Source organism: Hibiscus syriacus, unplaced genomic scaffold (genome assembly GCF_006381635.1).
Source record: "Hibiscus syriacus cultivar Baekdansim isolate YM2019G1 unplaced genomic scaffold, ASM638163v2 tig00000340_pilon, whole genome shotgun sequence".
NCBI lineage: Eukaryota > Viridiplantae > Streptophyta > Magnoliopsida > Malvales > Malvaceae > Hibiscus > Hibiscus syriacus.
The window spans coordinates 12,893,974-12,908,397 of NW_024061783.1; the positions used below are offsets into that span (position 1 = coordinate 12,893,974).

A 14,424-nucleotide genomic window follows, 5' to 3' on the forward strand; every position below is an offset into this window, starting at 1 on the left:
GCAGTCCATTGTTTACAAGCATGACCTAAATCTCGGTTGATCGATTACTCGATTCAGTTTGTTTTTATATTCGAGTCGGAAAACAGTTTCGACATATTTTACCATCCAACCGGTACAATTCTTATTGTATGCATCAATCATGGGTGTACCTTTTTACCTGAAAATGTCTACAATTACACCCCTATCAACCATCAATGGTGAAACTCATCGTACAAGGCCAACAGATTCATTGGAAACATTTTGGTGTGTAATATTTCACAAAAATAATTATTAGTGTTGCATGAAATAGTGATGATAAAATAATATAAATAAAGCTCAACTCATTCTTGTCAATAAATAAATTGATACTCTCTTGTGCAGGAAATTACTGCCGAAGAGTAATTATAATGGAACAAGTTCCGGTGAAAAAAGTATTTAGTGAATCAGATTCAATCCAAATTAAAATTTAAAAAAATTCTTAACGTAGATAGTTAAGAATTTTGAGAAAATATTTTGTATGGATAGTTAAGAATTTGAGAAAATCGTGATTGTGGATAAAATTTTGATCGTTTGGTGCATTTAAGACTATGATGTGCATTTAAGACTATAGTATCGATTCCTCGAGCTATAATATTGATTCTTAAAGTATAAAAGTGATATTTTAGCTTATTCTAAGTGTAAAAATTTTATTCAAAATAGGAAAGATACTAAATTACAATAAAGATTTACAATCATAATCGTAAATTAAACATATAATTAGGATAATTTCTTATAATCATTAAAACAAAACTAGCAACTTAAGATCATAAGGACCATACAAGGAAAGATTTAAAACTAACCAAGAAAACTCGAACAAAGATAAATACAAACAGATCTGATCGGATCGGTAAATGAACCACAAAAGATTATCAAACTACTGAAAGACCACCGACAAACCACAAATCAAACTCGAGTGACATAAAAAGCTATTCATGAACGCATAATGGGTATCCAAATCCAATCTGTGGGTCCAAAGCAGGGAAGATCAACAATATAACAGATAAATGTCATCTTAATAAGTCGTGACGATGTCTAATCAACTTTTAGGAAAAAATAAGTGAAAATAACGACAAAATGGTCAAAAAAACGTGTCAAGTGCAAAAGAAAATGTGTCATAAAGGCAGAATAAAATGTGTCACATAAGTAGACTTATTAAAAAAATAAGAAAAATAAAAAATAATAATAATAAAAATATCAGCGATCAACAATCAACATTAAAGTTGGTGTCGTCGCCGATCAACAAAGGAAAAAAATAAGCCACTTACCAACTAAGAAAACTAAAAGAGAAAAGAACATCATGATTGGGCTCGTTTGTTGTGTTTTTGAAAGCAAGAACCAAGTGGTTAAGTGGATAATCTCCATACTTGAGTAAAATATTATTTAAGGTTGGTTAACTAACATATTATTTTTCATAACAAATCAAGGATAACTTTATTAAGTGTTTCAAAGATAGCAATATGTAAATATATATATATATATATTTAAAGGTGCTCTTAGTTCACTATAGTCCTTAGGGAAATGAGAAGGGTTTCCTTTTATTATGCATATTTTAATTATTAAGCCAATAAATAAATGAATGGTAAATTACACAAATAGTTCCTGACTATAGGGTGTTCTTTGTTAAGTCCCTCGACTATTAAAAGCTACAAATTAGTGTTCCAATTAAAAGACGTTTCTTTGTTGAGTCCATTGACTATAAAAAGTTACAAAATGATTACTCGATAATTCATATGTTTCAAACTCATCTTTTTTCGTTAAAAATTTAATGACATACTGAGTTGGATGTTAATCTGTTGATCGAGGTATGATAGTCGTTTTAGATTTTGTGATTAGATTTTATCATATCACAGTCAACATGTTAACGTCTAACTCAGACTGACGTCAAATTTTAATAGAAAAGGACGAGTTTGGAACATATGAATAGTCGGGTGACCATTTTGTAACTGTCAATAGTCGGGGACTCAACAAAGCAATTTCCTATAGTCAAGGGATCATTTTGTAACTTTTAATATTCGATGGATTCAATAAAGTAACACTCTATAGTCAGGGACCATTTGTGTACTTTACCCTTAAATGAGTAATTATGGAACTAATTAAGTTCAGATAGAATTTAAGAAAGTGGAAGCAAGAAATTATATATTAAATTATTTTTGTATAATATCAAAATTAATCCTAACGTTTGAGTGAATAGTCATTTTAATCTATATTATTTTTTTTAGTATTTTAGTCCTAACATTTCAATTTTTGATCAAAATGAACTCTTTTGGATGAAAACTATTAGTTGATTAGCAATCGATATTTCTTACTGACTAGACAAATCCACATGAGATGGAATGGTGACACAACTTTTTTACAAGTGATTAATTGATGGTGTGTCATGTTATATTAGCAATTTTTATTAAATTAATTATAAATAATTTCTTTTTATTAAATTAATCACGAACAATCGGGTAATGACATTAAAATTAAAAAAATTTGCCTCTTATAAGACTCAAACTCAAACAAGTCACTTAGGGAGACTACCCACTTAACCACTTAGCCTTGAATGCAAAAACTGAGGAGCAGAGATGGTATGACCGACTGTGATGGGGTGCTAAGGGTAAGCAGAGCAACAAGCGTTGGAAGGCTTCAAGAAAAAGGGATAAGAAAGATCAATGATAACAAGGTTTGTTTTAGGGCAACAATTGAGAGTGTTGACCCTACTAATAATAGTGTGCAGATATCGACGACAACTGTCACACTTTCGAACTTTCAAAGAAGAGAATTTTCACTGAAGTTTCAAAAGTAACGAATTGATCATTAATATGAATGTATATAACCATGAAATTCTACAATCCTAGAGAGTTGTGAGATGATATAGTGGTTGATCCTCAATTGGATCGCATTTTTTTCTTCTTCTCGGAGCACTACATGTATAGAGCATGGAGATTGAAGATGGAAGAATAAAGAGAGGATGAGTTTTGAGGAGCTAAAAGAAGTGTGGAGAAGGAAAAGTGAAGAGAAAGACAGATCATAATGACAATTTATGTGGTAAAAAACGCATCACATCAACTTTCTATCACTCACGTTAATCGTTGTTAATGTATAGTGACTGATTATAAATCTATAATGTTAGTGACCAATTCGTTAGATTTAAAAACTTAATGGAGAAAATAAAAACATACTCAAAGTTATTGACTATTTATGTAATTTAACCTTTAAATGTGTCTTGTCCGATTGATTATGAATAATTTTAGAAAAGTAATTACTTATAATTAATTTAATAAAAAGATTTGGACACGTATAACTAATTGTGAATAATTTTTAAAAAAATAATTATTTGTAATTAATTTAATAAAATTTATGACATAACATGTTATATCATCAATTAATCATACGTGATAATGTCATGTCAATATTTCATCTCATGTTGATTTGTATAATCAGCATAAAATATGAACTATTGTCAACTAACGAATATTATTATCATATACCAAATATTTTACTTAGTAAATAGAAATTTTCTACAACCTCGTCGAATGCGGAGAGTACTGCTAACGATAAGTATCATTAAATTAATTTATAAAACTTTAAATTATAAAGTACTAAACGTATAATTATAAATTAGTTGAAAATCTAAATATAATTTAATTAAAATATAATATTTATTAAACATTAGTTTTTATAATATTATTTTAATTATAATTAGATCAAATATTAATTTGAGAAATTTATAAACCTTAATTTATTTTCATAGTTTTGAAGCTCCCGACGTCATCATCGTCGTTGTCGTCGCTGCCGCCACCGTCGTCGTCGTCACCACTATCACCAGTATAAGTTTTCACCGATGATTTAGTCTTTGTCGTTCGACAATGGTGAAAGATGATATCAGTAAGACGATGATAGCGACAACGGTGATGGAGGTGAAAGCTTCAAAACTAAGAAAATAAATTAGGGTTTACAAATTTTCAAATTAATATTTGTGTCGACACTAGTTTTTCTCCGTTTATATTATTATATGTATTATTAATTATACATTATTACTTATATATTTTTTTATTATATACATTATTATTATATATATTATAATATTAGTATTATTAAATAATATTACATATGACCCGGAGGCCCAATTACAAATATGAAGGTCCAGTTACACAAGTAGATCCATGCCCAGATTGATCCAAACCCGGTGCAAGCCCAACAGATCCGAAATACCCAAGACCCATCTAGGGTTTTCCATGCTTCTCCATCAGCCGCTAACAACCATCACCGTTGGATCTGAAGAGATCCAACGGTCCACAACTCATCTAGACGAAACCCTAGGGCTATGATTTCAGCCGCCACCTCCAACGTCTCCAACACAATGCTGCCACGGCTCCATTGACTCCAACAGAAGAATCTAGAAGATGCACACCAGCCGTACACGTTGCAACCCAAAGACGGTCACTACCATAGGCCGATGACTCATCGCGATTCTCCTCTTTAACCAGTCCGAAGGGTGGTTCGACGAGGGCTATAAATAGCCTCGATCCTGCAAGCAGTAAGGAGAGAGATTTTTTTTAAATCTACGAGATTATAAAGTTTTTTAAAGGAAACCAACACCGAATTTGGTTTTAGGGTGCTCGAATCTACATTTTAGGGTAGTTTGGTATTTTTCGGCCACCGTGAGTGGTGGTCGCCACCGACGGAATATGGTGGTTATCGGCGGCCGGCTGGTGACCGACCTCCCTCTAATGAGGGGTTTAAAGAGAAGAGAGAGATTCTCTCTCCTTAGAGATAGAAGTAAAAGAGGAAAATATGAGAGATTGTCCTTAAAGGACCAGTTTTGGACTATATAAACTCTCTCCCGAACGACGTTGTTTTGACAGGATATCTTTGTAATTTTAAGCATGGGTCAACTACACGCGTAATCCCTTTGGTTCTATAAGCTTTACGATTTGGTCTCGAAATCAGGTTTTGCATGTTTTAATTTGGTTTTTATATTTTATATATTTATATTTTAGTCATTATTATATTAATACATATATTTTAGGTAAAATTATGTATTTAGTCCTTTATATTTTTATAAGTTTATATTTATATCCCATATTTGTTATTTAGGGTAAATTTTTAATATCATTTTGAATTAGGTTAATTAATTTTACTATTTTATGTTTTGATCACTATTTATTATTATAAGACTAATTATAATAGTAATATATTTTTTATATATTAGGATAATATATAATCTGATTTATATATTTATAATATTAAATATTATAATAGGACTAGTGATATTTATTTTAAATATTATTTAGTAATTATTTATTTATTATTTGTAAATTTAAGTTTGTAAAAACAAATTTATAATTTATTGCAAAGACACTAATTAATAAATATCGGTATTAATTTTGAGTGTTATGGGGTGCTAATCCTTCCCCATATGTAAACGACTCCTGAACTCATTTTTCTGGGAAGCAGACCCGAGTTGTATTATTTTAATATTATTCTTAGGAATTTTATTAGAATAATATGATATTTTGGTGACCAATCTCACCAAATTAAAAGATTGGTGGCGACTCTACAATTTGGTGTTTTATCTGATTCAAGGAAGATAAACACTTACTTTTTTTAGACTAGTTACACCGTTTGGGGTGTACTATTTGCACTCTCCATCGTCGGGCAGAGAAACGTATCGATAATTTGATCTAATTATAATTAAAATAAAATTATAAAAACTAATATTTTATAAATATTATATTTTAATTAAAATATACGTTTAGTATCTTATAATTTAACGTTTTATAAATTATTTTTAACAATATTCATCATTAACGGTGCTTATATATATTTATCGAACGTGACGACATTATCTTAGAAAATAATATAAAATGACAACAACAAAAAAACAATGTAAGAATATAATTACTGTTAGTTAACGACGATGAAAGAGTAATGTACTAAAATTAGTGCTAAAATTGGGAGATTTTCAGACACTTAGAATGGCGATCGAATCATCACAACTCTTTCTAATCCCTTTCCAACTGTTTGGTTTGCTAGAAATTTTAGGAGCCAAATCCGTAAATCTAAGAAATTTGGTTTTTGTTCCAACCAAACCAGAAAATTCCCAGAAACAAAGAACCAACAAAAATTCCATTCATTTTACCAAACTTCTTCAATCCAACAACCCCCATTTCTCTGTAAATTTGTTTCTTTTTTTTCTTTTTCAAAATCTGAAAAACACCCATTTCTTAAAATTAAAAAAATCGACACAAAAAGCTCAGAACTTTCAAAAAGAAATAATAATAATAATAATACAGAAGATTGAGAGGTTTTTTTTTTTTTTTGTGTTGGTTTTGTTTATGTAGACGATTACATTTCCCTCCAAGTTCTCCATCTTCAATGTGAGGTTCCAGAGATGCTTTCCTTTTTCTTTGTTTTGTTGGTCTTCCTCAAAACTCCACATTGAGAAGAAATACGGATAGATACATTTTTTTTTTATCTTTGGGTTATCGTTTGAAAGAAAAAGGAATGCAGAGTTTTAAGGAAGATATAGCCTTTGTTTGTTTACACATAGAATGAGCAAAAAGCTTGGCTTTAGAAAGGCTCTGGAAACTAAACTAAAGAAATCACAAGTAGCTGCAAAGAAGAAAGCAATAAGCATATTTACAGCAATGTCTGTTGCTCATGTCGATGAGGAAGAGGCTGGTTCTGGTGAAGTTCGCCATGTTGAACAAGTACTTCCAAAGGGTGACTTTTATATAGGGGAATGGTGCGATGGTTTGCCTCATGGGAATGGAAAATATTTATGGACTGATGGATGCATGTATGTTGGTGAATGGTTTAAGGGGAGGATCATGGGGAAAGGGAAGTTCTGTTGGCCTTCAGGTGCTACCTATGAAGGTGAATTCAAGAGTGGTTTTATGGACGGTCAAGGAACTTTTACAGGTTTTTCAGGAGACTCGTATAAAGGTTCTTGGGTTATTAACCTTAAACATGGACAAGGGATTAAGAATTACTACAATGGGGATTACTACGAAGGCGAATGGCGAAGTGGACACCAGGAAGGACAAGGGAAATACCAATGGCAAAATGGGAACCGTTATGATGGTGAATGGAGGAATGGGTTAATGAATGGGAATGGAATAATGGTGTGGAGTAATGGGAATAGTTATGAGGGTTCTTGGGAGGATGGTTTTCCTAAAGGAAATGGGACTTTCATTTTTCCAGATGGGAGTTTTTATGTTGGCATTTGGAGTAAGGATGGTAAGGAAATGAATGGAAGTTACAATCCTTCTGATTCTTCAACGGAGAATCCGGATTGGGATCCTCGAGTGGTATTTTTGGAGTATTTGAAAGAATGTAAGATATGTCCGGGTGAGAGGATGTCGATTTTGCCATCAAAAAAGATGCCACATTGGCCTGGAATGAGAAAAAGTACTGATGGGAGGCAAAGGAGAATGTCAGATGGGAAGTTAAATTGTAGGAGTTGGAGTTCTGATATGCATGATGTTTCAGCTACTAGTGAAGGGGATTCCAAGGATGGTGATGATGGAATTGAAAGTCTTTGTCTTGAAGATTCAATTTCAAGAGGGAGTTGCATACAGTTTAAGATGTCGGCGACGAGGCAGGGGCAAACGATATGGAAAGGTCACAAGAATTATGAGTTAATGCTCAATTTGCAACTTGGTATCAGGTAATGTACTTTCCTCTGGTATTGAAATTTGAATGTTGTTCGAATGTTGGTTTTTCTCGGTAGATGCATTGCCTTAATGTTAACATCATTTGTTTTTGGCTTGTGCATTGCCATTTAGACTATGCATCTCAAGTTCAAGAATGTATGAAAGAAATCGAAGATTTATTTTTATATTTGTTGTATCAATCTGATGTAGTCTTTATTCCCATATTTACTGTTGTCATTTCGTTTGCTTTAGAGGGTCGTTACTTGCAGTTCAGTTTGAATTGAAGATTTCTCGATCTCCAACTCGTTTCAATATTGAGATATATTGGTTTATGTTGTTTTCATGCATGTATTGATTCTCTGGTTACATCGTAGACACTCAGTTGGAAGACCAGGTCCAGCTATATCCCTTGATCTGAAGTCTTCGGCTTTCGATCCTAAGGAAAAAGTATGGACCAAATTTCCACCCGAAGGATCCAAGCACACTCCGCCTCATCAATCTAGCGAATTCAAGTGGAAGGATTATTGTCCACTTGTGTTCAGGTTAGACTGGATCATCTACTTGTGCACAACAGACAATCCTTCTTTGCTGAACAATTCAGTCTTATGGTACAACTACTTTAGGCACTAATGAAAGTAATTTTTAAGCAATCATTACATGATAATGAAACTAGAACTATATCATATGAATTTGGAACCATATTATGTGGTTACAAGTAGTTCCTAACATGTAATTTTTTTACATTTTCAGAACCCTTAGGAAATTGTTCGATGTGGATGCAGCTGATTACATGATTTCAATATGCGGGAATGATGCCCTCCGAGAACTATCATCCCCCGGAAAAAGTGGAAGTTTCTTTTACTTGACCAATGATGACAAATACATGATAAAGACAATAAAGAAGGCGGAAGTAAAAGTAAGAGTCAATTGTTCTTCCTGTTGCGTTTTTGCTGTTGAATCCAGAAATTATAATACAACTTTGTATTCAGCTGCAATTTGTCGTAGATTTTGTATTAGAAACAAAACTTTTATTCGTCATAAGGGTCATCATAAATCTTTTGAAACTTTTTCTGTATGACAATAATTGGTCTCTCACTATTCATTACATCATCAAATTTCAAGTTTCCAGACAATGTTCATATTTACTTATAAAGTGTAGAAACTGTTTTTAATGGCTGAATAATCTCAAACTACATTCCTTGCTTTACCCGGCTTTAAATGTTTACGAGTCCTAGTGACAAAACTTTTCAGGTGCTCCTAAGGATGCTTCCGGCCTACTATAATCATGTTCGGTCCTTTGAGAACACTCTAATCACCAAATTTTATGGTCTTCATTGCGTGAAATTAACCGGGACAGCTCAGAAGAAGGTAATGCCAATGTTACAAAACTTTAACTTGAACGGCATATAGCTTCAGAAACCATTCTCATCCGTTGTTCACTTGGGATCAATGAGACAGGTACGGTTTGTTATAATGGGGAATCTGTTATGTACTCAGTACACCATTCATAGGCGCTTTGACTTGAAAGGTTCATCCCACGGTCGCACAACTTCTAAACCTGAATCAGAAATTGATCCGTCGACAACCCTCAAAGACCTTGATCTCAATTATTTATTTCGGTTGGAGAAATTCTGGTTTGAAGAGTTCTGCAGGTGATTGTCTTTTCTAAATCCTATTTCTTTAGAAGGTATCATCATTTCTTTTAACCTATGTTACTTGGACTCGGGTGTGACTGTTGGATATGGGTCTGTGTACGAGTTTTATCGAAAGTTATTGTAAAGCTGCAATTGGCAAGACCAAACTGTTGTAGGATATTGCAGAGCGTTTGGGGTAGCATGGACTCTTCTACTTTTCTTTTCCGAATCAAGTTTCCCTTAATGCAGGCAAGTTGATAAAGATTGTGAATTGCTCGAACAAGAGAGAATTATGGACTACAGTCTTCTGATCGGTTTTCACTTTCGAGAAGTTCCCACACCTCTTACTTCTGGAGCAGTTACTCCTACTGGTTATTTCTAATGATCTCTGGTATTATAATGTTTTGTGACTTTCATACCAATTGCTGTTTAACTGATTAGGATATGTTTCCGGTTCTACTTGCAGGAAATGGAGACCATGAAAGTGAAGAAGCTCCTCGACTATCTCAAACCGGAAAGGATCAGGCCGACAATGAACCCTCAGGGTAAGATGAATGATTTTGTTTCTGAAGACTCAGTTATGTTTTCCAGTGTATTCCAATCTTTGGAATCGTGTCTAAGAAGGCATGACTTCTGTCTCCCCACTTCTATTACAACAGTGGAATTTATATTATTTTCAACTCTTCATTTTTCTTGGTATTTGTGTCCAACAAATTTCCAGACGGTTGCAAATTGACGGTTGATCTTTCAAATTGACAATGCAGGACATCTATTCGATTAGGTATAAACATGCCTGCACGGGTCGAAAAGACGGTGAGAAAAAACGATGAAACTCAGCTTGTTGGGGAACCAACTGGTGTATGCTATGATGTTATCCTCTTTTTTGGTATAATCGACATCCTACAAGACTATGATATTACCAAGAAGCTTGAGCATGCATATAAATCAATGCAATACGATCCAACTTCAATTTCAGCTGTCGATCCAAAGCAATACTCAAAACGCTTTCGGGATTTCATCTTCAAAGTTTTCGTAGAGGACACTTGAAAAGATACGTTTGACACAGATCTTCAACTTGGAACCAGTGTCCATTCATGTACATTTGATTGTTTTCCGGAGATGCGAGTGCTTAAAAGCCAAAAGGTAATCGTTTCTCGATCATGTGAACGACCATGGAGGATGATCTACGACCACACAGGACACGGCTTCATAACTCGGGATTAGGTTATCGTCCTCTCTTCATCTCCCTTATTTTACAGTTGCAGATAATATATATATATGTTATAGTGAAAGGTTTAGGTTAATATTAAAAATCAGAGTCACTAAAGCTTGATTCAAGGTGTAAATGAATTGAAATGGTGAAAACATAGACATCGGGGTCGAATTCTTTCCTTGAACTGAAAATCATTTCCTTCAGAGGCTGAAGAATCTCTGGGTTCAGCTTCAAATAATAATGCGCAGTAAGAGATATATTGAAGATGAAAATGTTGTGCTTCTCTTCTGTCATATTTTTCTGGTCTGATCATATGTTACAACTGTGTTCTCTTTTCATTCATTCTGGGTTTCAAGACACCAACCAACATAACCCGAACTTGAACATATTGAGTCACCTCGATGGTAAAAGAAAATGTCATTGTTTCTAAAAGATCATGATTCGAGCAGCTGCATATGGAGGATATGTGTGCGTTGTCAATAGGTTAAAAATATTGTTAGGTTAATCACACTTTAAAAGATGATAATGTCTCAACATCATTCTAAATTTATCATCGACATATACGGCCAAAAAGATCACCTTATCATCATTTATATGTTTATAAACAGAAAATTCATCAACGTTCTGTTCAAAATCGTAAGTTTTGATGGTTTGATCAAATATTTGGTTTCATGAGCGGAATACTTAATTACAAGTATAATGGAACACACTAACCCGACTTAGTTCTAAACTGGCTTAAAGATGTCACATTGATTGATCAAAGAAAACCTTTAATGGCTATAAAATCCTCAATTTTCTAAAACAACAAACAAGAAAATACAATCTTAAACACTATCAACAAACATCAATGCAAGTTTAAAAACTTCAAATGATTTACCATACTAACTAATTTACTTTTAACATTCATCATTCACAAACCACTAGTTTAACCTATAATGATTACCTATTGGAACTCTCATTCAACACATACAACACACTATTTTACAAGCATCAACAATCATACACCCTTTGAATATGCACGTACTAACTATCTAGTCATAGTAATTACTCGAATTAACTTTTGACACTCTCAACTGATGCTCCCTCGAACCACATTGAAAGTATCCTATAGTCAACATTTTACACTCCATATAAGGTCTACAATCGTAGTTCTTACTGTCGAGATGTTTCTCTGTCCTGTCGAGACGTTTCTCTGTACTGGCGACAGAGAGTGCAAATAGTACACCCCGAATGGTGTAACTAGTCTCGAAAAAGTAAGTGCTTATCCTCCATGAATCAGATAAAACACCAAATTGTATAGTCACCACCAATATTTTATATGGTGAGATTGGTCACCAAAATGTCATATTATTTTAATAAAAATTCCTAAGAATAATATTAAAATAATACAACTCGGGTTTGCTTACTAGAAAAATGAATTCGGGAGTCGGTTACGTATGGGGAATGATTAGCACCCTCATAACGCCCAAAATTGATACCAATATTCATTAATTAAATGTCTTCGCAGTAATTGATAAACTTGTATTCTTAAAATAATTATTTACAAATAATTAAATATAAATACTAAATAATATTTAATGTAAATATTACTAACCCTATAAAGTTATATTATAATTATATAAATTAAATTATAAGTTATGTGTAATAATAATACTAAAGTATAAATTGTAATAATAATTAATTATATACATACTAATAATTAAAGATTAACACATAAAATAATCAAATTAAATATCCTAATTCATAATAATATTACAATATTGTGATAATTATATAATTTAACCTAATTATTAATACAGAATTAAAATATAAACTTATTGATATTTAGGGACTAAATGCATAATTTAACCTACTATATATAAATATACGAATATGGACTAAAATAAAATAAAATTAAATACCCGAATTAAAATGCTTAAGAACTTGTTTCGTGACTGAATTGTGAGATTACAAAGCCAAAAGAACCACGGGTGTAATTTACCTATTTCTTAATTACCCAGAAGCCCCTCCCCAAAATGACATAGTTTTGGGGAGGGTATAAATTCACCCTAACCGGCCCTAAAGGGCCAAAATCTCTTATTTCTCTCTTTTTCTCTCTCTCTCAAATTGAGAGAATTCATTCTCTCTACCTTCTCTCTACATCCTTCATCGGAGGGGAGGTCGGTCACCAGCCGGCCACAATGAGCCATCGTCCGTCGCCGCCGCCGGCCACCACTCACGGTAGCCGGAATTTTACAAATTCTCCCATAATGTAGATCTTAGTACCCCTACCCGAATTCAAGCCTCTCATTTACTAAAAGTTAGTAAATCAACATAGATCTACAATTTTACCTTTGACTTTTCAACTTTCCAGTGACGTTGAGGACTCCTCGGTAAGTTATTCTTTCTCTTCTTTTCAGTTTGTTGCTAGCTATTGGTTGCTCGTACCTCGTTTTGGCTTGCTGTTATTGCTTCGTATGGCTTTTTTTCTCTGTTGTTTGTTGTTCTTGCTCCCTTTATGTGTGTCTTGTTTCCTTGCATGGTCGAGGCTATTTATAGGCCTCGGGAAATCGACCGTAATGATGAGATTTTGGTGAGTCATCGGACCTATGGTGGTGACTCACCATAGGCCGATGTGCTGTGCGGTTCTCTTTCACCCTCTGGATCCTTCCATTGAAGGCAATGGCGCCGTGGCAGCAGATGATTAGAGGCGTTAGAGGCGGTGGCCGAAATCATAGCCCTAGGGTTATGATACCCTAGGGTTTCTTCTAGATGAATTGTGGACCGTTGGATCTCTCTAGATATAACGGTGATGGTTGCTGGTGGTTACTGGAGAAGATGGGGTAAACCCTAGCTGCTGATGACCTCCTCGGGTTGATCTGGTTCTGGGCCTCTCGGGTCGAATCAATCTGGTTGGATTTCTCGGGTTTGGTTGTATTCCTGGGTCTGGATCTGCTTGGATGTATTGGGTTTTCACACTTGTAATTGGGCCTCCGGGTCATATGTAATATTATTTAATAATACTAATATTATTAATATAATATATATAATAATAACGTATATAATAAAAACATATATAATTAATAATTAATAATATATAATAATATAAACAGACAAAAACTAGTGTCGACAGCTGCCCCTCTTTGTTTATTTTTATGTAAACAGGAATAAAGGAAAGATAAAAAAACAATAAGTTTTTGCCCAGTTGACTTCAAATTTAGATAAAGAATCCGTTCCACTACTCTTCCGTGGAGACTGAAATTAAAGAGTGTAAACATCCTGCCCAAATGTCTGACGGATGGCCCTAAGGACTTATCATCTTGCTCGAAAGACTGACAGATGACCCGAAGGATTTAAACATCATGCTCGAAAGACTTACAGATGACCCGAAGGATTTACAAATTTGTGATAAATAATTTACTGAGTAAGAGACTTCTTACTTTTAAAAAATTTGATTTTCTAGAACAATAAATGAGAAACTTTGAAAATTGCTATCTCATTTTCATGCGAAAATCATATGTAAACATCCTACCCAAAGGTTTAACGGATGGCCCTAAGGATTTATCATATGGCTCGAAAGACTGATAGATGACCCGAAGGTTTTAAGCATCATGCTCAAAAGACTTACAGATGACCCGAAGGATTTACAAATTTGTGGTAAATAATTTACTAGGTAAGAAACTTCTTACTTTTCAAAAATTTCATTTTCTAAAAAGAATAAATGAGAAACTTTGAAAATCGTTTTCCCATTTTTAGAAACAACTTGTTGGTTGGGCATGCCCCAAAATTAATGCTTCTTCTATGGACTGCATCCATCTATTCTTCAAATGTTTGCTTTTCCAAACATGCTTTCTTCATTTGGGATTTGGATTCTATCTTCCATTTGTAAGGTATCTTGTCCTTCATTTTCTTGTGAAAAATGTATTTATGCAAATAC

At 33.5% G+C, this 14,424-nt stretch overlaps 1 protein-coding gene across 1 annotated transcript; it reads left to right on the forward strand.

Moving 5' to 3' along the window:
* Positions 1-6,478: 6,478 nt before the first annotated feature.
* On the forward strand, positions 6,479-10,718 carry LOC120204527 (phosphatidylinositol 4-phosphate 5-kinase 6-like). The gene is made up of 8 exons (XM_039204586.1): positions 6,479-7,675; positions 8,036-8,203; positions 8,412-8,577; positions 8,913-9,029; positions 9,120-9,313; positions 9,545-9,666; positions 9,762-9,842; positions 10,059-10,718. Exons 1-8 carry the CDS (start codon positions 6,558-6,560, stop codon positions 10,340-10,342), a joined length of 2,250 nt encoding a protein of 749 aa, XP_039060517.1. The 5' UTR covers positions 6,479-6,557; the 3' UTR covers positions 10,343-10,718.
* Positions 10,719-14,424: the final 3,706 nt, after the last annotated feature.

Excerpts from the sequence above, each read along its gene's own strand:
- LOC120204527 (XM_039204586.1), top strand. The coding sequence starts at position 6,558 with ATGAGCAAAAAGCTTGGCTTTAGAAAGGCTCTGGAAACTAAACTAAAG. Across the intron at positions 7,676-8,035 it reads AATTTGCAACTTGGTATCAG|ACACTCAGTTGGAAGACCAG; the intron begins GTAATGTACTTT and ends GTTACATCGTAG. Across the intron at positions 9,667-9,761 it reads TGGAGCAGTTACTCCTACTG|GAAATGGAGACCATGAAAGT; the intron begins GTTATTTCTAAT and ends TTCTACTTGCAG.